We start from the raw sequence: 24,743 nt of genomic DNA, 5'->3' as shown, positions 1-24,743 counted from the left end.
GATTTTTCTTGCATATGTGTTCCTGTAACTTGGTAGCAATATCATATAACCACTTTTTGAAAAACATTTTTCCCTATGTCCCTGCAAGTTTTGGAACATCTTGGTGTGGAGATGGCATTGAGACCCTCTGGGTATGTAGCGCGCTATATAAATTAATTGACTTGACTTGACTGACTATTGTTTCTTGTTGGGAACATGGAAGCAGTGCACATAGACCTTCACAAATTAACTATTCATTGAACTCCAGCTGATGCAAAATAGGGCTTATCATTAAAAAAAACTATAGTTCACATATCAGGGTTGCTCAAACAACAGCTATCGGTTTTAAATAAGTGTGTTTAGTTTATCAAGCACTTTACAACACAGGTGACCCAGAATACCCAAACTGTATTATAAGTAAAGAAAGAACGATAGTCCACAACTCTGGCCAGAGTCACTGTCCCCCGACAACCGAATCATAAGCAGTTTGAAGTCACATAATTTTCTGTAAGAGAGTGATACTGTAAAAATCCAGATGACCATATTTAACTTAAATATCATTTTGGGTCTGCAAACCCTTAAAGGTCACACCTGCAGCCACTGACAGAAAATATAAATCGACCACAAACGTAGGTCCATTTTTCTTTCTGCAACCACATGGAGGCTGTATTTGGTTCTATTCAGCACTAACATTTTAATGATGTTAGAGGGTTTAAGTAGGTTGTGCATGCTTTGGCATCTTGTAAGAATACTACAGACTTACATGGAAACTGAAGTGGGCCTGAAAAGATGGTGTTCAATGTCACCTCCAGGTACCCATTGAATTATATGGCCGCCCATCCATATGTGTACCAAACAGCCTAGCGTTTTGGCTTTCTCTCTGTTGAGGAATTCTTCATTTGTTATGGACTCCTTGTGTCCATTATTTATCTTTAGGGTTCTGGAGGTGGTGGATTTGTGGAGAACATCATGTTGTTAACATTAGGAAGGCACTTACTGGCTCCTAGTGTGGAAGATTGGTGCAGACAGCACAGACATGGCCGCCCCAGCAATCCAATCAGAGAAATGTAATTGGCTATCTCTGAATCAAGTACTACTTTTCCTAAGAGCAGCTCTCAATCCACGTCTGGGCAACTACATTGTGTGTTTGGATCCATGCATGAGCCACCACTGTACAGTTTTTTCATGTTCAAAGCATACCTTGTGGTCTAGAAAGAAGCCAGTATCAGTGGGCTTCTACGAGTGCTGCCACCAGAGCTTCGCCATGAACTGCATCTACTTTTTTAGGGAGTGGTTTTAGTTGTGCTCTGTCCTGAGCTGGCTTTATGGCGAGGCTGGTGGAATCTGCATTTGTTCCTTGGGCTGATCCAGTACTCTCCCATAGACTTCTTCTGGTGACGAATTATGGTGGATAGTGCTGTTGGGACAGTTTCTCAGTGACAGTTACATGGAATGGACTGTGCCGCTGGATGCATGCTGGCCACAGGTGTGTGGCATCCATCATTAGAATCTGTGCGTCTTAAGATCAACCTGCACCACTTAGAAAAAAAGTGGTTAGACTGCAAGGCTATATGGTGCAGTACTGGAAGATTTTGCCTAAACCAATAAGCAGAGTCTAATGGGTCTTTCAGTTTGCTGAGAAATCTGTTAATGTCTGCAACGCAGTGTCATTATTCACTTTGGCCAGGTCAAGTAGATGCAGGCCTTCACACAGACTCCGTGGAGGCGTGCACCATGTGATGCGTGAAGGCCTTCCTGTTAGTTCCTGGGCTGAAATTCTGAGTGCATATTCATTAACCTGCATCACCGTTCTTCTCTAACTCCCTCCCCTTTTCATGTGGTGGGTTTAGTGCTGGGCTTTACTTCTGTGAGACTGCTAGACCAGATAGAGTCCACATTGGAGTGGAAGGAAACAATAAGAGGACAGTTGTCCTTCTGGTCACAGTGATCATGGCAGTTCCTCTTTGCTGGTCGGGACAAAAGCAAGGGGGCAGAAGCATGTTATAAATTGAGCCTGCTTCTCTTGTGAGAGCGTATGTGGTAGGTGTGTAGGGGCCAGCAGCCTCGTACCCATGGGTCTTCATTGTCCCGTTGATCTTACTATTATTCCTTTTTCACTGCCACTTGATTGTGCTCTTGTTTCTCAATTTTTATTCCTCCTTTATTCAAACTAGAGATCCTTCTGCAAACTGAGGCTTTTCCATGAACACTCAAGTGCTGGAGAAGGACCTGCGTTCTAGGGTAAGGATTGCACTGGCGGGGGAAGAAGGGAACTGGGCCATCCCTCACCATCACTCTTATGTGGCCTGCTAAAGTGGAAATATAAACTACACAGACACCAGTTTGTCGTCAAAACAGTGAGTTTGTCGAGATCTAAGAGCCTCCTTTCACTTCACTGGTCACTCTGCACAGTGTAGTCGTGAGTGTCAGGTGCATGGACAGATGTGGTAACATCAGCCTATCAAAATGGGGTCATAACAGCCTGCATGGAACATGAATATTCCAATTCACCCCTTACTTGAACATCCCACTACACTTTGAGATCCAAGCAGGAAGTATTGGTTACTTATGATATACTTTTGCCTCCATCTTTCACACTTGAATATTTGCTCAAACTAGTATTACCTATTTAACTTGACTGTTACGGAACTATTCTGTGAATCAATCAGACTTTTGCTTTAGCTCATTCTCATAGGTAAATTGTTCAGCTTTAGTGTATTTGCACTCGACATGGCTACACTCCCATGTGAAAAAAATGCTTATACTGTTCTTTATATGAATTTTAACATTCAGCCCTTCTGCCAGAAACGTATTAGAGTTTTTGGTGATTGGTTGCAGTCCCTATGGATTCCCATCTTGCACAATATTGTAACAAAACTACAGAGTTCATAGTCTACTTTTAAAAGCATGCAAGAGTACACATTATGTATTGAGACAAAAAGGTGTCCATTTATGTTTTTGCTTCTTTTATACTGCACAATACCTTTTGAAGAGCTCCCTGTTTCTTTCCATACTGAAGAGAAATCTCAGTGCTCTGAAGGCATAACACTGTGAAGAAAAGAACAGTCTTCAGAACATGCAAAGCACGTGTAGAAAGGATCAGTGGTCATTGTTAGGCTGCACTTTATTACATGTCCTTGGCATCTGAGCTGATGTCACTCACCCTAGCAATGGTTGATACCAAACTTTGAAGCTCATTTCAAATCCCCCCCCCCCCCACCCCTTTACCTGATGCTAGTTAAAGATACATATGGGAAGCCATACATGATACCAACACTGCTGAAGCCGTGTAAACATTTTTCATTTGGTCTGTTTAGAGATTGAAGAGAGCCAGCTTTATTAAAGCTATTTATAGTTGATCTACATATGTTATCTATCAAGAGCTGGTCACAACATACATAGAAGACATTATTGTCTAACCCTTACTGTTGTGGGTCCACATATGGTTGGATGCATGCACAGTACATACCTAGTCAAGAGAACCTGATGTTTAGCCAAGAGCCGCATGGCCTAAGCCTCAGAGAAAATGCAGCAGTAAGCAAAACTCTGATTGAGGTATACCTTATGATACAGAGCACACTGGGTCCAGAGTTATATCTCTTTGTGGCAGATTATGTTATTGTGTTAAACATTTTCACCCACTTAAAATGTAATCTACTTCATCTGGTTGCCAATTGCACTTTTGAAATTTTCTGTTGTAGGCATTGTCCACCTCCTTTCAGCTTTAGCAATATCTAAATGAAAAGTTCACCAGTAAACTGCTTTTATGTTTTAATATTTCCAAACACAATCATATAGTGTTAGTCATGTTTATGCCACTCCCCCACATTATCCATGGATAGATTCACACTACATGTAATTCTTTCACCTTGCCTAGTGGGTTAGGGAGGAAGCAGAGGTGTTTCGTGTCCACTGCCTTGCCCAATGGAGAAGATCTATTTGCAATCCCCGCCCCCCACATTGACCAGTGGTGGAGGTGGTATTTCAGGCCACCGTGCACATGGATAGAAGTAAATTGTGTCTCCCTCACTTTGCTCAAGGGTGGTGTGGAATTTATTAGACCCCCAGCCTTGACATAGATGTTATGTTGTGTTGTGGTATGTTATGTTAAGTGGATTTCTTAAGAACATGAATACCCAAGGGTGCCTTGGGGCTGACTACAGGTGTGGTGTGAAAAACACCCAGGATAAAGGAGCCCATGCAATGCTAAATAACCAAGTCTTCAGGGCCTTCCTAAAGACCAATAAGTTGGACAGGGCTTTGACATGCAAAGGAAGCATATTCCAGGCTTTTTTTGTTCCCAAAACAAAGCTTTGGCCACCCCAGGTCACTCGTTTGAATCTGGGCACAGCGATGAACTTGGCAGTTCCAGATCTTAAGGGCCTATTTGGCTTATACCAGTGGAACCTGTTTTTTAAGAATTCAACCCCTTAATCGTGCAGTGCTTTGTGTACTATGCAAAGTGCCTTGAAGGCAAGTCTTTGCCTAATGGGCAAAAAATGAAGCTTCTTCATGGGCTTGGACACTGATTGGTGCTTAGGAACCTTTAACAGCAAATGAGCAGCAGCGTTCTGCAAGGTTTGAAGCCTATTGAGTCCATGTTGATGTGCAGTCAGGTAAAGACCATTACAGTAATCCAGCTTGGATAGCACAAGCGAAGATGTAACGGAATATAAGGAAGTACCTTCTTTACCAACACACGGGTGTGGAAAGCCCCAGATGTAACAGCATTGACTTTGTTACTCCCAAATTGCAGGTTTTACTGATTGGGGAAGGGAGAGAACCCAGGTCTTGAGGCCACCATGGTTGAGTCCAGAACAAGCCCCAAAGAGTAGAACCTCCGTCATTCTTGGGTTAAGCCCTAAACAGTTATCATACATCCCTTGGCTGACTGCCTGCATACAGTCACAAAAGTTGGCCCCAGTGCCAGAGTCCTCATTGGCCAGGGAGTTGACAATTTGAGTGTCATTGGCGTAGGAAGTAAGGGAGAAGCCAAAAGATTTAATAAGCTCAGATAAAGAGGGGACATAAACATTGAAGAGTGTGGGACTAACCGAGGACCCCTGAGAGTCCCCACAAGGAAGCGAGTATGGCTGTGAGACAAAATTTTCCAGTTGAATCGACTTTTCTTGTCCATGAAGGAACAAGTTAAGCAAGTCCCAAGCTGAGCCTGTGATACCGATGTTAGCAAAGCAATGAATCAGCAGCCCATGGTTAATGGTATCGAAAGCCACTGACAGATCAAGGAAGATCAGGGCTGCTCTACCTCTCTGTTCAAGAGATATCCTGATCTCCTTTGCCGATTTGATTAAGGCGGTCTCCGTGCTATGGCGCAAGCCAAACTGGGTAGCGTCCAGTATAATATGGGCTTGAATAAACTCAACTAGTTGTGTGTTCATTATTTTCTCTATGATCTTAGTTGGCATAGGTAGGCATGAGATCGGGTGATAACTGTTAAGGTTGAGAGACTCCAAAGAAGGATTTTTTTTTAAAAGAGGGAGAACTGAAGCAAGTGACTCCGCAGCACAATTGGCAATACTAAGCTATCTGGAGGGAACACAAAGGAGCCAAAGGAGCTGATGTTGAGGCCAGCCATCTTTAGGAAGAAGAAAACTTACGACAGAGCTTTCTCAGGAGCAGCACCTAGAATCTGGAATTCACTTCCTTCAAACATTAGAAAGATTAAAAACACTATATCCTTTAAGAGGGAAACTAAGATCTTCCTAATGAGTAAATTCCTCCCGTAGGCTAAACATGGGAAGTCAGAATGCATGTTCAAGGACGGAATTGAATCAGACTCAGAAAATAAACATTCAGGATCCTTGGATTCAATCACACTTTATATTGTGTTTCGTGTTATGTACTAAACCGTGGTTCTTACTTACGTTGTTATACTTTATATTCTTGTAGAAATTTGTTCTGATTTTTAATTTTATGGGCAATATAGGCACCTACCTCTTAATGTTATGAAAATTGCTACATAGAAAACTGTTCGGAGATTTTCATTTATGTGCAATATATTACAATATATGTACCTACCTCTAAATGTTGTGAAAAAGGCCACAACTATACCGACGTTAACTACCTCATGTCATGCTATGTGAAGCGCTCTGATACCCAAGGGTCTTGTTCGCGCTATACAAAACTCTAAATAAACAAATAAATAAATAAGTAGGCAATGGTCCTCCGAGGTGGAGCTACGCTAGTTATGCCCCCGTGGGAAGAAGTGGACATCAAAAAAATCAGTTGTAAATGTTTTCTACTTTGTGGTGGAAAAAGTTGGACAAAGAACTACAGAAAGATTGGCAGGAGTTGGTGGATTTCCTGGCAGTGGTGAATTTAATGACTGTTTGGAAGAGTTCCTTCATTCTTGGTATTCATTGTGGCTTCAGTCCTGGGGGTGAAGTAATCCAGCCTTGTAGGTACACAGGCATTTCTTGCATTTGAATATTTCTTCATCCTGGACTTTAATCTCCACCTTTCCTCTTGTCTCCTACAGCTCTGTTTAAGAGCCCTCAGGTCTTCTAAAAACCAGGGAGCGGAGACATTATTTCTCTGATAATTTGAAATCCTGATTGGTGCCAGGGTGCAAGCAACTGTGTCAACCCAGTGTGTATACTGTGTGACAGCTGTGTCCAGATCATCGAAATGGGTGAGTAATGATTCCTCCAGCAATTTGGAGAACTGGTCTGAATGTACTAAATGCCAGCCACAAGAGGATGTTGTGCTAGGGCTGACTGTAGGGGGTTGTTCTGGCACTCTGCTTTTTAATGACAAATAGGACGGCACTGTGATCGGACCATGCTAAGGGAAGAACCTTGGTAATACTCAGAGAACTGTTGTTGTTAAAATTACCAACTAAGGTAGGCCCTGCCGAGTATGCAGGGCCATCAAACAGTTGAGATAGACCTAAGGAAGACCCGGTCTGAAGAAAAGCTAGCGTCTGACTGGGCCTCCAGGGGAAAGTTAAGATCACCCTGCACAGTGTAGTCACAGGAGAGAATGTTAGCCTCTAACAGCCTGCATTGATGAGCTCGCAAGGCAGATTATTACTGGAAGCAGTGAAAATCAGCTGTCGGCTTGCAGGAATCCTGGATGGTGTACCCAAATCAGAGTTACAGCAAACAAATGATGGACGGAATGCTAACAATGTAAAGATTCTCCCCCAGTCAAAAGATCTGGGTAAAATCCATCGTTCTTTTGCCCACTACGCCACCCCAGTGTGGACCCAGTCATTGAGAATTCTCTGGCATTCTCAGGTAGGTCATTCATTTTTATCAAGGTTGAGGGAGCGGAGATGAGTGACGTAACACTCCAACATATTTCACGACTTCCTGAACACTGCTGAATCAAAGTGAAGATGAGGGGTAGGGAGGCGGAGAGAAGTGATGTGCCAGACATGCTGCCAGGATACAAACAATATGTATGCCTGTCGTGGACTTCGTAGTATGTGATTCTTCGTTGTTCCGAAAAGTCGTGGTTCAGGACTTCATGGTTAATGACTTTGTGGTTAGAGGACTTCGTGGTTCAGTACTTCGTTATATGTGATTCTTCGTTGTTCACACTTTGTTGTTCAGGTAAGTCGTTGTTCACACTTCGTTGTTTAGGATGTTCCCCGGTGTGCCTCATGGGAACAGTCCAGACTGAACTGCCAAGCCAGGTCCTCCCTGGACAGTAAAATAGCATCCTGGGACTGGTTTCAGGGTATGTCACCCTTCATCAGCCAGGCTAGCTTGAATCCAGTGGCACAGTGAGCAAGGGACCCACGTCTGGGCATACCCATCCCACTTAGGGTAAAAAGTGTTACAGCAAACAAATGATGGGCGGAATGCTGACAATGCAAACATTCTCCCCCAGTCAAAAGATCTGGGTTAAATCCATAGTTCTTTTGCCCACTACGCCACCCCAGTTTGGACCCAGCCATATGCAAACCAGTCTTGACCCTGTGCCTCATGGGAACAGTCCAGACCGAACTGCCAAGCCAAGTACTCCCTGGACCGGAAACAAGCGTCCTGGGACCAGTTTCAGGGTATGTCACACTTCATTAGCCAGGCTAGCTTGAATCCAGTGGCACAGTAAGCAAGGGACCCACGTCTGGGCATACCCATCCAAAATCAGAAGTAGAAAAGCCCAAGGATAGGCCACAAGCAAGACGCGTGATGGCCATGGCCAAAAAGACAAAAGGATCCAATTGGGGCTCAGCAACACATTGGATTATAGCGCTAGCAGTATGTTGCGCTTGTTAGTAAGTTTAGGCTGCAGATCTGGCTTGAAACAGTCAGTGGGACTGGCACTCGTCGTGATCCGGGTGAGGATGGGCTTGCCTTTGTCATACCGTCGGCGCACCCGCTGTGTGGACGCAGACGCACTTTGAGTACCTCTAAGTAGCCGGCCATAGGCAGGGGCCATGCCGGGAAGCGTGTTTCTGTTAAAGTTTTCAGTGTTACAATAGACTGTCATTAAACACAGCTGCATAATTGACATAAAATACATGCACCAGGGAATTACATCCTTGGACTGCTTAGTGACCGAGAGAGCAATGTTGCTGCATAGGATTGTACTATGGAATATCGCGGCTAGAAATATAGAGATATACTAATATTTTGGACAGAATTTCGAGAGATAAAACATCGAAAGATAAGTGCATATAGAGGAAGTATAGATTTCCTTATCTTTACTCCTCATCTATATAATTTACAGATATATGCATATATAAATCGTCCTAGAACATATATATGTAGTTAGGTGCAGAATATTTATACTTACTTACCGTACAATATTTTGTCCTGCAATATTATGCCCAGGATATTTGGCGCCATTTAGATTCCTACCTCGATATTCCAGAAAGAGGCTTTCGGCTCTTTTATACGCTTTGCTCATAAAAGTCTTTGCTCAGTCAGATCCAACTTGGATCTGACTGTGGAGATGGAGTCAGTAATGGAGTGTGTACGGGGGGCGCCCTGGAGCCATAGCATTGAATACTGTAGTCCTGCTTCAGCACCTCTGAATTCCTGTCCAAACTTGAGGGAGCATTACCAGAGGTAATGCTGTCAAAGTAAAAATAATTTAATATGTTTTCTCAAGGTAGTAGCCACCAGGGTGAGTTGGAACTCTTCGGTAGATACTCAATTTCACGGTGGACCACTTCCTTAGTTAGTCCATTACTCAGGAGTCAAGAAGTCCACTTCAACCCACACTTTCAGTGTGTGGATCTCCGAAAATGAAACAATGGGAGTACATTAGCTCTCAAAACTTTAAGAAATACTTGTTAGGTGCGGTCATAGGAGACATTGAGTTTGGCTTTATTTAATTAATGGGAAAATTGCACAAGGAACAGTTTTTCATTTTCCCCATCCGTTTAAAAAAAATTTAAAACGATGGACCTTATGTAAGATTTATTTTTAAAATTGTTTTTGAGCTTCACATTGATTTAATTAATTTCTCTACCTGATGCCTCATTATAGTAAAAAATTCTGGGTTGTGCATTGACACATTCTGCATGTGACATACTTTGCCTGAGCACCAATGGACGGGTCTCATGTATGATTGTTCTTAATCCTAAAAGCACAACTATTCTTTCTGTGCTTACTGTATGGATGCATTCAGTTGCAAAGGACAGAGATTGTTCCGAGCACAACTAGGGACAAAGATAGGATAAAAATCTAAGGCCTTACAGAGATTTAGTGGATTGATTGTGGTTTATATATGTGAGTAAAACCTAGGCCGTGAACCAATGAGGATTAAACAGAAGAAAGGAATTTGAATTCAGGCTTTTCTATTTCTCTACCAATTACTAATATAATTCCTGAGCAGAACTCCTGTTTTTAGTTCTAGGATGTGGCACAGACGCTTTGATAAGGCCAAATAATGATAAATCTCTGAAAGAATAGCTTGAAGGGCTGGACATCAGGTAAGACTAGCTTGAGGATTGGGAATCCCAATTACTAGCTTGAAGAAGAACAATAGTTACTTACCTGTAATCTGTGGTTCTCCAGTATTGGTGTCTTTCATAGATTCACATGCCTGAATCATTTCCCGTCGTCGGAGTGGGAGTCCCACGTTACATAAAAAAGCAATAATTTGTATATAAGAAAACCAAAACCTTTGGTAATACCAAACAGGAAGTAAAGTAGCCCTAAGCTACAATGGAAAAACTTCCACACTCATGACTATCCTAGTCATTTTGTATATACCAAATTACTGCCAATCAGGCACCAGCACCCACCAGAATGTTCTCCCCAGAAACTCAGGCTCTTAGATTTTCTCGCAGACACCAAAATTACAAAAATCCAAAGTAGGGAATCAGACATATAATTGTTTAAAGAATAAACACTTTCTAGTGCTTATAAAAAGATTGGGCAACTTTGTGACATCTAGTCGCGTGTGACCGGGACAAAGTCAAAGCTTGAGGCCTACTGCAATGGAGCCCTAGTAATGTATGGATTACAGACTTTAACAGATAAGTAAACATAAAAATAAATAAAACGAATTTCGTTGTGCGCACTGCATCGCATTTGGTGATAAAGTGCACGCAACGAAAATCGTTTTATTTATTTTTATGTTTACTTACCTGTTAAAGTCCGTAATCCATATATGACTAACCCCCACCCTGCCCCTCCCCCTCCCCATGTCACCGCCCGGCAGGTACTCCCACTACCGGCCGCGGCTGCTCACCCCCTTCCTGCCATCTGCTCTGCAGCTTGTACCTCTCTGCCCACAGAAAACCTATGTATTCTGACAGGACACTTCACACCTGATCAGGCAGCACTGGCACAGCCTGGGAGCGGGCTGGCCAACCAGGAGAGAAAGCTGGACTTTGGCTGACAGAAAAGAATGTTTACTAATGTCTTTGCTGTAATAGTTATTACAAAACCAACAGTGGCAAGTTGTTGGATTTAACTGAACTAATATTTTGATATCTTGACACATACTTTACATGGCTCCTAAAAATATTTATTTTTAAATAAAATATTACAATGTAAGCCATGGAGCCATTCACTACAATAGGCAGAAACACCATTGGCAGTGTTTCCCTCACCAGGGCTTATAAAACATTTGTATAATGTCCCTGCTTATAGTTACAAGGCACCCTACCCCTGGAGCACCTAGTGGAGACCTCAGGGTGACTTTATTGTACATATAAGGTAGTTTGAGACTTTGGAAGCACCTTTAAATCTTGCATATCATTTAATTTTAAAGACAGTCTGAAAAGCAGTGCTAATTTTAAAATGTCATAAGGCAACACAGCAGTGCACACACTGTTGCAGGAAATCAACTGGGCCTATAAACCTCCTTGCCCTATAATATACTGGGGTCTCAGAGGCAAGTTGAATCCCCCTAGCCCTATTATCTATAAGGGAATTACAGGGTCTGTCAATCCCAATTGTAATTAGACCATACACCTTTACAGCAGAGCACTGGGTCTGGATCTGGTAAGCAGAGCCCAGGGCACAGTCAGGGTCAGTTACCACCAATACCAAGTTAACAAGCATTTGCAATTCAATAGGTCTCACATTTACACGAGTTTGAGCTATTGACATTGCAAATGACAATGCCTTTTATTTATGTTTTTCAAACAGATAAATAAAAGGCATTGCCATTTACAATGCCAATAGCTTAAACTCTCGTAAATGCGAGACCTATTCCGTTGCAAATGCTTGTTATAAAAAAGGTTTTAAAACTCCCAATAGAATTATATGGTTACTTCATTCAAGGTTTACTCTATGTACTTAAGTCAAACTAATCCAGTCTGCCACCTGCCGTTATAAATATACCAACTCACTACGTGGAGAGGGCCAACAACAATTATATGCCTGATGTTGGATTTGTTCTGCGGCCTCAAAAAACAAGGACATATTGTAACAATGAGGCTTTCTTCTATTTCTTTCGGACGTTTAAAAGTTGGTCTGGATAGGCAGGGTACAATACTCCACTTCACTATTGTAAGTCATTTTACCATTACCCTAATATGACTTCACGTGCATCACATGGGGTCGGCACCGTACTGGGGTTCTTCCCTTTCTTGCAAGTGTGCCAGGTGAAACACCAAGGGATTATTAACACCTGATAGTTAATGTTAAATGGAGATGGTGGGAAATGAAAGATGGAGAGACAGGTGAGGCAGAGGGAGAGAGAGTAAATGAAAAATCAATGCGAGCCTTAGAAATTGAACACATGCAATTAATATGACTGCATAGAGGGAAGAGAAGTGAGGCAAAGTAGAGGCAAAGAAAATGAGAAACAGAGAAAGAAGAAAGAAGAACTAGTAGCAATTATTTGTAGGATAGCTCGAGATTAAGGCATGGATTGGAAAACCAGTGGGTCGGAAGAAGTCTGGGGTGATAGCTTCCTGCCCTAATGACAACATATACACACAGTAACACATATTTTCTAATTATTTCTTTGGTACTAAAAGTGCAAGGCGGGTTGATGGCTTCATAAGTCAAGTGCTCATTATTGACATCTGGGGTAAACTGGAAGTTACAAGCTCAAATTATGGCAGGGCCAACTAGCCTTTCATTTTCATCAGGCCGACAATTTGAATACATTAAAAGTGGAGAACAATGCCCTTTGCAAACTGATGCATCATGATACCAACTGCCCTCCCCCTGGGATATAAACATGTAGTTCCTGTGTGTGAAATTCCCACTGTGCTTTCTCTGAAACATTACACTTGTGACGTCCCCACAGCCGCCCCTTAAATGCAAATTCATGTATTCCCAGGAAACAAGCACTCCCCCAGCGTAATCCTAATTGGGGTTACCTGCCCTTTGCTAGCACCAACTCTAAAACATGCCTGGCACTGCCACTGCCCTCCCCCAACTACAAACCCTGTACCGTGCATGGTCATTTTAATCACTACCGAACGTAACAAGCCGTCCACCCCGCCCATAATGCAGGGCAAGTCCAGAACGCTGCACTGTGCATGACATACCCCCTGTCACCCCAGTCTTATCACTATAACCACGGCTGGAAAAACACAATACAAAATACTGATACATAGATGGAATCCAGAATCACAAAAGTGGTGGAATACGTTACGGTACAAAAAAGACTATGTGTGAATAGTAACCTGGACTTATCGCGGTTTCTATCCTGATAAATAAGCCTTATGAGTCGGAGTCCTACAATGAGGTATTCGATATGTCCCGAGGCAACCACGCCAACTGTCGAAAGATGCAACACACGTGGGATAGGAAGCCGGATGGTTCAGAGCAACCGCTGCAATTGGAAAAAGTTTAGAAATGGTCCGACCGAAGTCATGTGCCAGATCATATGTGTCCATCTGCCACTAGGGATCGTAGTTTGATTCCAAAGCTGGTTAGTCCACGTCTAGAAAAAAAGCAAAAATGCCCATAACCTCAGCCACAGACAGAAGAGGTTGCAGTGTTCAGGGAGCACGTTGCACATAAATTGTCTTAGCTCTTTTTACCTTATGTGTCGTTTAAAACTCGTCACCCCAATGAAACCCACATCTACCACACCGCAGTCACAAATAATCAATGCATACAGCTTATGAATTTCCCAAAAACAGCTTCCACGAAAATGAAAGGTTACAACTCAAAACGTCCTAAGCTAATTACACCCCCAGGAATACCACGGTATTATTAATTTTGCGCTAAAAAATCATCGTTTAGATACAATTCTAGATATCAGTGGCTTGCAATTGCTTCAAAACGCCATTTGTCGCTGGGTAACTGCAGTTCTGCAAAACCTCATTAACTCCAGCACAACACAGTTCTGCGCCCGGTGTTTCATTTTCTTCTGCATTGCAGCAATTGGCATTAACACCTCATTACAAAAAAAACCCTGAAAAAACAATGTCCAAGTGAAAACGGCGTCCCCCTCCACATCCCCCCGTGCCCGAGCCCCGCTCCCCTACCTGCAGGACGAGGATGCCGCCGGAGAGCTGCGCAGTCCATCCCGGGAGCCACGGTTTCTTCCATTGCGGAGAGTCAACACACACGGGCTAGCAGCATGAAGCAGTGTGTTTTCCAGCTGTAAGGGGTTTGGTCAGGTGATCAGTGACCTTGGCAGAACAGCAATTAGAGGAGTTTTTTTTTACAGCAAAGTAGGCGAATGGGGACGGTTTAGGAAATCATTTTCTGCCAAACCGTGCTCCGCGTTTATCACACGCCTCTAAACAAGCTCTTGTCATTGCGCAAAGGAAGCCGCTTGTTTATATTTGCATAGTGCTTTCAGTTTAGCACGATGCAAAACAAAATACGTGGCTGCTTTGCCAAAGCCAAATGAAAACAAGGAAAACAAGCTGGAGGTGGGCTCGGGCGCAGCACGTCTTCCGGAGACGAGCACTCTGGAGTTAACGCGCACAAGCTGTTCCACTGTGAAGCGCGTTCACAGACCACAATCGGCTCGTGCCCAGACCAGAATCGGCTCGTGCACAGTCTGTCTCCCTTGGGAGGAAACACGGCGACTATAAGTCTCGTTGGCGGCAGCGCTTCGCGCTGCAACGCCAGCGAGACCTAAAAATGGGGGTGAGCAGGGCAAAAAGGATGACTTTCTCACACACATGCACCGATCTAGTGCCTTGGCACCATCATCACTCTCTGGACTTTAAAATAATATATCTGCTGTTTGCAAACATCTGCAGATATGCATAGCACTACTGCATGCAAACGGGGTACTCCCATGACTGCTTGTATGTCAAAAATGGCTGGACAAATATTCGCCAAACTGAGAAAAGATGTCCTGTGATGGAAATGCTCCTGTGACATTATAGCTGTAGAAGTCGATAAAAGCCATTAAAGGCCCGCTCCAGTGTTTTATGCTAAAACCAAACGTGAGTGCCTATAATATGCAAGTAGGACTCTAATGGCCCGTATAGCCAGCTACGGCAAGCGGTAAGGCAATTAAAACAGCCCGTCCTTCTTTTCCCTGACCAGTGTACATATCCTCCAGAGGCAGGAGCGGGGGCGAGCTACAGGGTGCAGATTAGGAAATAGTGATGTTGAAAGCAGCGGGCCTAAAACAGCGTTAATAATCCACTGTAGCTCTATTGTCTTCAAATGAGCTGTCAGTATTCCAATGTTCAAACAAAATTTGGTGCACTTTTGTTGAGCACTTTTGAACTTATTCACAGATAAACACTACCCATGGCAAAACTCATTTTATTTGGAAATGTCAAAAATCTTTAGACCCCCAGCACCCTGTACTACTTCACAATCTGCATGTTCTCCACCAAGTATGGGGTGAATTGCTATGGGGATGTCAAAGTTATTAAGAGTGCAAAAATGTTAATTTTCCCTGGTGCTATCTGTCAACCTTAAATACAGGAGACACATTTGGCTTTATGTGGACAGGCCTGTTAAAGGGATCACTAACCTATATACATTTTCTGAAAAAATGTCAGTTGTTGATCACATGATAGGAACCCCTAGTAAAATGTACGCTCAGACGACTGCAACATATCTAACAAAGGTTACCAAAACACTACTCATTCGTTTGAAGATGGAGCCATGATCATATCTGCCAGGTATACAAGGAAGACTGGTAGCTTAATAAATAGAAAAAAATCACAGTTATTGTCAGAGATGTCAAAAGGGAACTAATATATCAAATTAACTAAAATTTGAAATAACATAGTTTTCAATTGTTCACAATATAGTTTACACAATAGTTCCTACCTGTAACAACTTGACTTTGTCTTTTGCAGAATTCTTATTTTTATTTGGTAAAATTAATTTCCCAACTGTGTAAACACCATTTTCCTGCCATAAACAACATAAATGTGTTAAACAAATAGGAAATACAACCACAGTTCAATTACATATCCTGTACCATGTCAATCCTTAGAACATGGCATGAAAGATTCTCGTCTGTTTATTCACTCATCAGATCAGTCACATATGAAAAGGTTCTCTGTATTGTGAAAGCCACGAAGAGTTCCAACATAAAGTTCCAAATTATCTATTACGTTACAGCTTCGGTCAGGAGGTGTTGCAAGCCCCTCCCACCTGTCAAACACACCAATCTAGAACCCTGATCTGCCGAACAATGAGGCAGCTCAGATGCGTTCTTTGGGAAATGTAAGATTCGAGTATCTTTTTTTAAATATGTCCACCCTGCCCCTTCCAAAGAGTTTGTTAGTCATAAGATGTGATTGAAAACCTATTTTGAAGGGTCAGAATCAAAAATAAAGTGAAGTGAAGTTTAGATAGATGCAATAAAAATGATAGGACAAGTGAAATTGCTTTTCTGAACTGCCTCTAACCCATGGCTTTTTAGACATTTTTACTTCATGCTTAAAAATGAACCGTTTTTTCCACCGTTTCGCTACATTTGTTTGTGGCAGTAGAAACTTCATAAATCCTGGAAGGCCTAGAGGTGTGCTGGCTGCCTTGCTTGGCACGCCATGAATTACAATGAGGGCTTTATCATAAATTAATGAATTTTAGCAAATTCTATGAAAATTGTGATAAATTACAGTAGTTGGCACAATTTGTTTCCATATTTTTCTCGATGAGAACCGTTCCTCACAGACCCTCCTCAAGAAAGCCAATCTCTCTCGTTGATGCTAATTCAGGCTGTGTATTTACACCTCACTGCTTTTAAAATTGGGCTGTTTTAGAAGTAAATTATTTTGATTGCATTAGGAAAGCATAACAAGCAATTCATTGTAATAGTCATATCCTCGTGAATACTAGAAAGAATAACAAATATATTAATGTGTAGCTTTTCTAATTGAGACATGGTCCACTGTACCTGGACTATTTGGTGGGCATTCGTATCATTGAGGACCAGTTCAGTTAGAGCAGCACAGCAGGCTGGAGAGAAAGAAGCAGAAATAAAATCAAGATCATGCACATATGCATGGCTAAAATATTCGAATAGTCTCAAAAGTACAATTAATGGCTTTTCTGACCACCCACAAAATTGTATTTATGTCTTCATCAGGCTGCATAGGTATTAATTTGGACCCTGATTTAGTGTTTGGCGGAGAGGGTAGTCCGTCGCAGTGGAGATGAAGTACCCTCTTCTCCAAACCGTTGGTCCACTGTTCTCATTTAAAGGCAGGCGGACAAAGTTTGTTCACAACAGAGCCTACTCCAGCTCCGTCTAAGACATACTTCTCCGATAGCCAACAGAGGACAGGCCTTCGGAGGTTAGGCATCCAAACACCCGCCCTATTTAAATTGGGCAGTTGTATGGCCTTTTGTTGCTGTTCACTACCGTCAGGTAAAACCTGGCAGTGATGGACAGTAAAATTAAATAAATAACTAATAACCCCCACACCAAGGTAGTAAACTCCCATGATGTGAGGGCCATTAGGGTTACATTTTTCATAACAATCTCCCGCTTTTACAGTATGTTTCTGAAAAATGTAAAACATTGAGTAAATTTGACAGATAGTCGTCATATTTGACGGAGCCGTCCGTCAAACATTTACGACATTGACAGGAACCACCGTAATGCCCATTCTCGTCAGTGTTGAGAGTTGCCCACCGGGCTAGAGGACAACGCTAGATTTGGCAGGGAGAGGTCCCCCAGGGGCCCGGTGGCTAATGTCCTCCGCCATCCTGACGGAGTACCCTCTGCCTGTCAAACTCAAAATTAGTCCCCTTGGTTTGTAAATGTTAATTTATTAGAACAGTGGGTCTATTTCAAACAAATGAGATTAAAACCAGGAACATTTTTACTATCTGTATTAGCTTAAACTCAAGTCTATGAAAATAGAATTTTAATTCAATTACCCCAGCCCCCCAATCTGTGAGAATACTGCTGTTCATTGATGACTCTGTACAGCTAGGTTTGCGCAATACAAATCCCAGATACATATAATGTTTAAACTTTTAACATTGGTGACTGCAAACCAGCAATCATCAAATTACAAAATTCCTAGGATTCATACTTGAAAAGAGACTTAATCTACGCAATGGCACATATCATATTTTCAGAAATGTGTAATTACAGTTACTGTTACATATAGGATAAAACCATTCATTCAGGAACAAAATTTCAGTATAGTTAAGCAGTCATTGGTCTTTCCAAGATTAGACTATGGGTCCTCACTGTTTAAATAAAGTACATTTAGCGACCATCAATATTGCCTTATATGCGATGGCATTATTATTTTGAGGGGCTGTCGCACTGCAGTCCATGGGGTGTTCACCCAAATTGTGGCTGTCTTTGACAGCCAAATCAGAGGACAAAGTGGCCCATTTTCCTTTCTTGCATAAGAGCCCATGCAAACATTCTAACTGTTTCCCCCTGTTGTTGTCATGCTTCCATGCCTCCTGGTCAAGGATTAGATGCATCTACAAAATATCCTGTGCTGTACACAGAATCTAATGCATTGCTTATCTCAAATATCTTGCACAGTAACAACGTTACAGCTCAATCTTTCTCTAGTTGCACTCCCGAAATGTGGAACTTCCTCTCGGCTGCACTCAGGGTTATTAGTGCCTTTTGTTCTTCTGGAAATAATGTATACTTCTTTTGTTTAACCGATGCTTCCAGGATGTACGCAGAAGCTTTTTCCTACAATCTTTGCTGCCCGAAGACATATTTCTCTACTTAAATCTATACTGTACTTGTACATATTTAACGTCCAACATTTTCTGTATTAGTTATGTTAATTTTATATAAATGCATTCATTTATTACATATACCTATGTCTGTTCTCTACAAACAAGCTGGTCGTCAGCTTCTCAAAGCTCCCATTGGCCCAGTCAATCTTTAACCCTCTTCTGACCCTGATCTTTTTCTTTGTCTGGGACACACAAAATTTAATCCTGCCCTTGACTCACGTCCCTCTCGCTGTCCCAACTCTCCTTCAGTGTGCAAATTGCCCCATTGATAATTACCTCCAGCTCAACCTCTACGTCTCACCCTCCCCTCTTCCCTAGCCAACCTATTCTTCTGGTCATCCTCTCCCCAACCTCGCCTATCCTCTGCTCTGGGCCTGTCTATTATTGATCCAAATCTGCCTCTTTCCAGGCCCATTAACCTATCCCACTTAAAATATCCTATGGCCTTGCTTATTCTAGCACTGAATATTTCCTTAATATCAAGGGTGTAAACAGTGTAATAAGCCAAGGCAGTAAGATCAGCTCAGTAGGCTGGATGAAATAGCAGATATGGCACATGTAATCCATCTGTTCGTCTTTCTGTCACTGGCACAACTAGCACCATTGAGCTAGCAATGAATAATATGTGCTTCTCAAACGCCATAGGGCAACTTAATTTGATCTGTTCTGCTATGTCAACATCAACATTATTAATGCTAGTGTATGTGTCTAATGTTCTCCTGCAGACCTCAGCCTCAACAGATATTCAGTTGCGACTACTTGGTGCTCAAAGAGTTCTGGCATGGTGCAACATCCCATTCTTCTTCATCCCCACATCCAATAGTCAAGTGGCCCAGGTACTTCCACAACTCTTACTTTGCTCACTCCTCTGTTAGGACACTGTGTCCCGCTGGCTCATGTCAGGCTGAGCCTCACAGTTCTTCCCTCCAACAATTCCATAGTCATGTAAAGGCCCCACAATAGGGTCAGCATGTCCAGCACCCTTACTGTGTTAAGATAAGTGACCATTGTGTTTGTTCGGGTGCATGCTAATAGGGCATGTCATGATTTCTGATATTTATACCTTGAAGTGAATGTGGCCATCACTGATCTATTTGAGGAAACTCAGCGTGCCCTCTTTGGTGTCATCAGAAGGACTACACCGTTGATGGCCTGTTCAGGTGTTGAGGATTTGGAGCACCAAAGCCTCTAGGCCTCACACTGTGTCACCTGTCAGCTGCCATTGTACAATATGATAGTGTTGCAAGATATTGCACTTCAGAAGATGACAAAGGAATGTGAGAATTCAAATGTGAGAGAAGTGTATTCTATATGGCTGGGCGGGAGCTGTGCTATGGGGGGGAAGGGGCAGTTGTGTTGGGTCAGGGTGCCACAGTCATCTTTATTGCTCCTTGGAGGTTCAAGATGGCTGCAACAGTTGAAAGTAGAATTGAACATTTGAATAGTAAGGTGTTTCAAAACTCAAACCAGAGACTTTGACTGTGTATATTATTACCTCCACTGTCAAATGTACATACATTCCTGTGCCAAGGATTTTCTTTAAATATTTGATGTTAGGTTGTTCCAACACTTCCTATGTCTTGTAATGTATCCATATAAATGTATGGGGTTTTGGGCACATTTTGGGCTATTTGCTAGTGCAATATAAATAGCTCACTGCACCTTAAAGATATAATAAAAAATGGGGGATATTTTTAACAAAATTGCTAAGTACTTTTTCTGTATTTCCCAAACAAACAAACGTAAATCGCAGACCGCTAAGTAAAGAAATGTTGCCTTGAAGACCATGAATGTGGCAAAGTAAAAAATATGAGAGTTCTCTTAGGGGCTGCGAGTTGCATAATTATGATCTACAGGAGTATATCAGAAATTATGGGAAATCACGCTGATGCGGTGCATTATTTGTTTGATGACAGATAAGTCCCATACAATGAGTATAAAAAAGTATATATATTTTTAACTCTGTACAAACTTAGGTATCTATTTGTGTGAATAAAGTTACCATGCCCCGACTGGCCAGTCAGGACAGCTTGCACATCATCGGCATTTTCTTTTCTTTCTTCCATTGTACAAATGATGTTTCATTTGGAGTTCCTTCACAAAGAAATAGGTCAGGGAGGAAAACATTCCATGTTTTGAGTCTCAAATGTCTCCATAGTGTGAGGTTACCAAAAGTACATATGGATTTTCAGTGAAATTGGAGCTGAATATGTCATAAGCCAGTCACTCTGCCAAAAAATGCTGGTGTGTAGTACCTGTCTTTTACGAATACCCTGACCAGCTAGCCTTGGTGTTGGGGTCCCAAAGGGACACCTCCAGGACAAAAAAGCATTAAAAAAAAATAATTGCCACAAAATCACAACAATTAGTTAATTCATGGCAAAATATTTGTAAAACAAGCGTGGTTTCCTACACTTGTTTACACTTTAACACCTGGGTGGGCCTGGTCCGGGGGTTTATTGATGTATATAATTTGGGTAGGTGGGAACATGTGGCCTCCCTGCCCATGCCAAACTTGGCCCAGGGGACTGTCACCTCCCCGGGCAAGCCAATTGCTATTTTTATTGGCGGGGTATGTGTGGCCCCCCTCTGAAGAGCACCTTGGACCACCACCTCCCTTGGGCTTTATCTCCAAGAGGAATAAGATGATACGTCAGAACTCGTCCTTTCTGAGCCACTCTGCAAACACACCTCTTGGCTTACTACTCATTGAGAGATGAAGTCCCTTTGGATGCTGAGAGTACTAAGGGGCCAAGAATCCCTCCTGTAATCACCGTAAGTCCCACAAAGCAGGATTGCTAAGAACTTGTTGGAGTCCCGCCCCCTTTGTCTACCACTCTGCAAACTTGCCTCCTGCTGCGCTACTCGTTGGGGGATGATGTTCCTTTGGATCCTGAGGGTCCTTGGGAGCCAAGAACTCCTCCTGTCACGCCCGATAAGTCCCATACAGCTGGATTACTGAGAGATTGTCAAAACCCCGCCCCCTTTGTCTACCACTGTGCAAAGGTGCCTCCTGATGCACTACTTCTTGGGGGACGAAGTCCCCTTGGATGCTTAGGGTCCTTGGGGGAAAAGAATCCCTATTGTTACCACTAGTAAGTCCCACAGAGGGAGCTTGCTGGGAGCTCATTGGAGGCCTGCCCCCTTTCTCAACCACTCTGCAAATTCACCTCCTGGCACACTATACATTGGGGGATGAAGTCCCCTTGTATACTGAGGATCGTTTGGGGCCAAGAACATCTCCTGTTACCACCAGTAAGTCCCGCACAAAGGGATTGCTGAGGGCTCGTCGGACGCCCTGCCCCCTTTGTCCAGCACTCTGCAAACGTGCCTCCTGGTGCACCACTAATTGGGGATTTAGTCCCCTTGGATGCTAACGATCCTTGGGGGTCAAGAAACCCTCCTGTTACCCAGTAAGTCCCATAGAGCTGCACTACTGGGAGCAAGGAGGTCCTGCCCCCTTTTGTCCACCCACTGTACAGATCCATGCAGCCACTCACACATCCACTCACAGACCCATATAGCCACTCACACACCCACACACAGCTAGCTACTCACACACCCACTCACAGACCCATATAGCCACTCACATACCCACACACAGCAAGCTACTCACACACCCACTCATAGACCCATACAGCCACTCACACGCCAACTCACAAACCCATTCAGCCACTTACAAACCCACACACACACCCTCATAACCACTCACACCCAGTCATAGACCCATAAAGCCATTCACACACCCACTCACTGACCTATACAGTCACCCACACACCCACTCACTGACCTATACAGACACTCACACACCCTCTGCACTGTGCCACTGCCAGGAAACAGCGGTTCCCCGGCTCAGCCGGCACAGTGGTGGTTGAACCTAAACGCCACTTTGTAATGTGGCAGCCACAGAACCGCCACCGCAAGTACAGCGGTCAAAGACCGCTGTACTCATAATAGGGACCTATGTCAGCATGAGGTGAAATACTTAAAAATAAAACCAAATAAATAATCAGATCTATAAAATCATGTGTTTCTTGGACCCTCACACCTGTACAAATTCACAGGTGGGTAGCAGTACATTCACTGTCTGGAGGGTTGGACAGATTTCCGCACACACTGTGGTTGCTCTACATTGACCCCATCTTACAAATGTGTGCCTGTGATGCATATACAATCAATATTTTTCATGGTTCGCTACTTCAAGACTAAATTGCTGTGATAGGATTTAAAACATACCTCAAAGCAGAGACAAGGTTGCAAGGTGTACCAAACAGAAAATAATCAAGAGTTTCTCCTAACTCTCATGGTCCAGCACATTTTTCTCCGTGAATAGGATACTACCCTATTTTCAGATGTAGCTCACTGAAGCAATTATATTTTTGCTGACACCTGAAACAACCTGGGAACAAGCAGCCTGGGACAGGTTTCAGGGTATCACCCCTCATCAGCCTGAATAGCTTGAATCCAGTGGCAAAGTGAGCAAGGGATCCGCGTATGGGCGAACATAGCAAACATAACAAGATTATGAACGGAGTGCGGAAACTTTTCAACCACTCACCCCCAGTCAAAAGATCTGGGTTGAATCCATCATTCTTTTTCGCACTATGTCACTCCAGTTTGGACCCAGCCGTATGCAAATTAGTCTTGACCCTGCTCCTCATGGGAACAGTCCAGCCTGAACTGCCAGGCCATGTCCTCTCTGGACGGGAAACAAGCATCCTGGTATCACCCCTCATCAGCCAGGTTAGCTTGAATCCAAGGGCACAGTGAGCAAAGGACCCACATCTGGGCATACCCTTGGCAACTTAGGACAAAAAACGTAATGTGAGGTGCTCCTGTAAAGTGCTCCAATACCTTAGGTCGAGTATGCGCTATATAAAACTTCAAAACAAGACAAGGAATGGGCTAATGGTCTAGGCCGTCTGAGAGTGGTTATAAGCAGAACACAGGCTGGAAGTTTGCTTCTTTAAAACTATTCAGGAATGGCAGTGAAAGCCACATTCCCTTTATAGATTTCATCTGAGCAGTTTTACAACCTGCTGGAGATGTGGCTAACCAATGGAAGACATTTTACATATGCTCTTGTCCTGCCCGTCATTATCCCTTTACTGGTATGCAGTGCACAAGAAGGGACAATCTGCTTGTGGATTTGGCTCCACTATTTAAGTGTATGTGGAAATAATGCATGATTTCTCAGGGACACTGAGGACCTAACATTGGTGGAGGGGATGTGCCACATCCGTGGTGGTGGCAAACTATTGTGTACTACTAAAATGGAAAACCCCACCCACTAGGGATAAATGTATGTTGTGGCAGGATGCTGTGACAGTGTAGCCAGACCTCCGTAGAAGGTCGGGCTTGGTTATGCCTTATTCATTAGTGCTTTCTATACTAACCTGTGTGACTGTGCAAAGGGGTGTGTGCTGATGCTATTGACAGCAAAAGGGTCAGGAAGCCTGGGGGAGGGGCATGTGCATATTGCAACCCAATTGCAGGAGGAAGGAGCTTCTTTCTACACTCCATACATAGGTCTCGCTTTTCCTTCCAAGTCCAACCTGCATTGATCATTGGGAAAGGGATGACTGGTCGGTACAGCCCTCACCAAAGGGAAGACGCCAAAGATGGCAGTTTGAAGCTGAACCCCTGCAGCATGGGACTCTTCTATTCCTAATTCTCAGAGCTGGAGTGTCCTCTAAGGCGGGCTCTAAGCATGAGTTATGTTTAAAAACATCTTGCCTGGCGGTCTGAGCTCCGAGCAGTGAAAGAGGCGTTGCCGGGGGGTTGTGGACTGCCCTTGAGCCAAGAGTGAATACAGTGCGATGTCTTCGATGGCAGTTGTGTTTCTGCAAGCCGGAGAGAGTGATCGGCGGCAGGACTAGCGGAGCCATGACCGGTGTGCCCCTGTGTGCCTGAGAGCCCGGCTGCACTGTTGCGAATGCTATAACCTGGGGGAGCCACTGGCTTCAACAAGAAGACTGCCAGCAGGGACCCGGAAATACCTGCATTGCTTGACTGCCCACGAGGCAGTAGATTGGCCCACAGAAAAGAAAATGAGCCTGGCTGCACCTTGTCAGTTGCAGCCATGAGGAGGGGCCCAGACTTGTACTGAGCCCAGAGGCTGATTGAGAAAGGGCAAGAGACAGGAGTAGCCCATCCGAACTGGGACGATTCGGCGATCGCTTTGGGACCACCGAGATCGGTCAGGTGAGCCGGTGT

General features: G+C 43.4%; 1 protein-coding gene across 1 annotated transcript in view; it reads right to left on the bottom strand.

Annotated features, from left to right (window-relative positions):
* The window catches only part of NEK10 (NIMA related kinase 10), a 1,232,468-nt gene that overhangs the window by 786,921 nt on the left and 420,804 nt on the right, over positions 1–24,743 (bottom strand). Inside the window, exons 14-16 of the mRNA XM_086942130.1 lie at positions 16,702–16,763; positions 15,624–15,707; positions 2,963–3,027 (exon numbers count right to left, since the gene is read on the bottom strand). Coding sequence (XP_086798256.1) covers positions 2,963–3,027; positions 15,624–15,707; positions 16,702–16,763 — 211 coding nt within the window. The remainder of the gene's footprint in view (positions 1–2,962; positions 3,028–15,623; positions 15,708–16,701; positions 16,764–24,743) is intronic.

The sequence above is a fragment of the Lissotriton vulgaris genome, chromosome 10 (genome assembly GCF_964263255.1).
Source record: "Lissotriton vulgaris chromosome 10, aLisVul1.2, whole genome shotgun sequence".
NCBI classification, from domain to species: domain Eukaryota; kingdom Metazoa; phylum Chordata; class Amphibia; order Caudata; family Salamandridae; genus Lissotriton; species Lissotriton vulgaris.
Note: the sequence above shows the minus strand (reverse complement) of the source record. Positions and strands in the feature narration are given on the sequence as shown.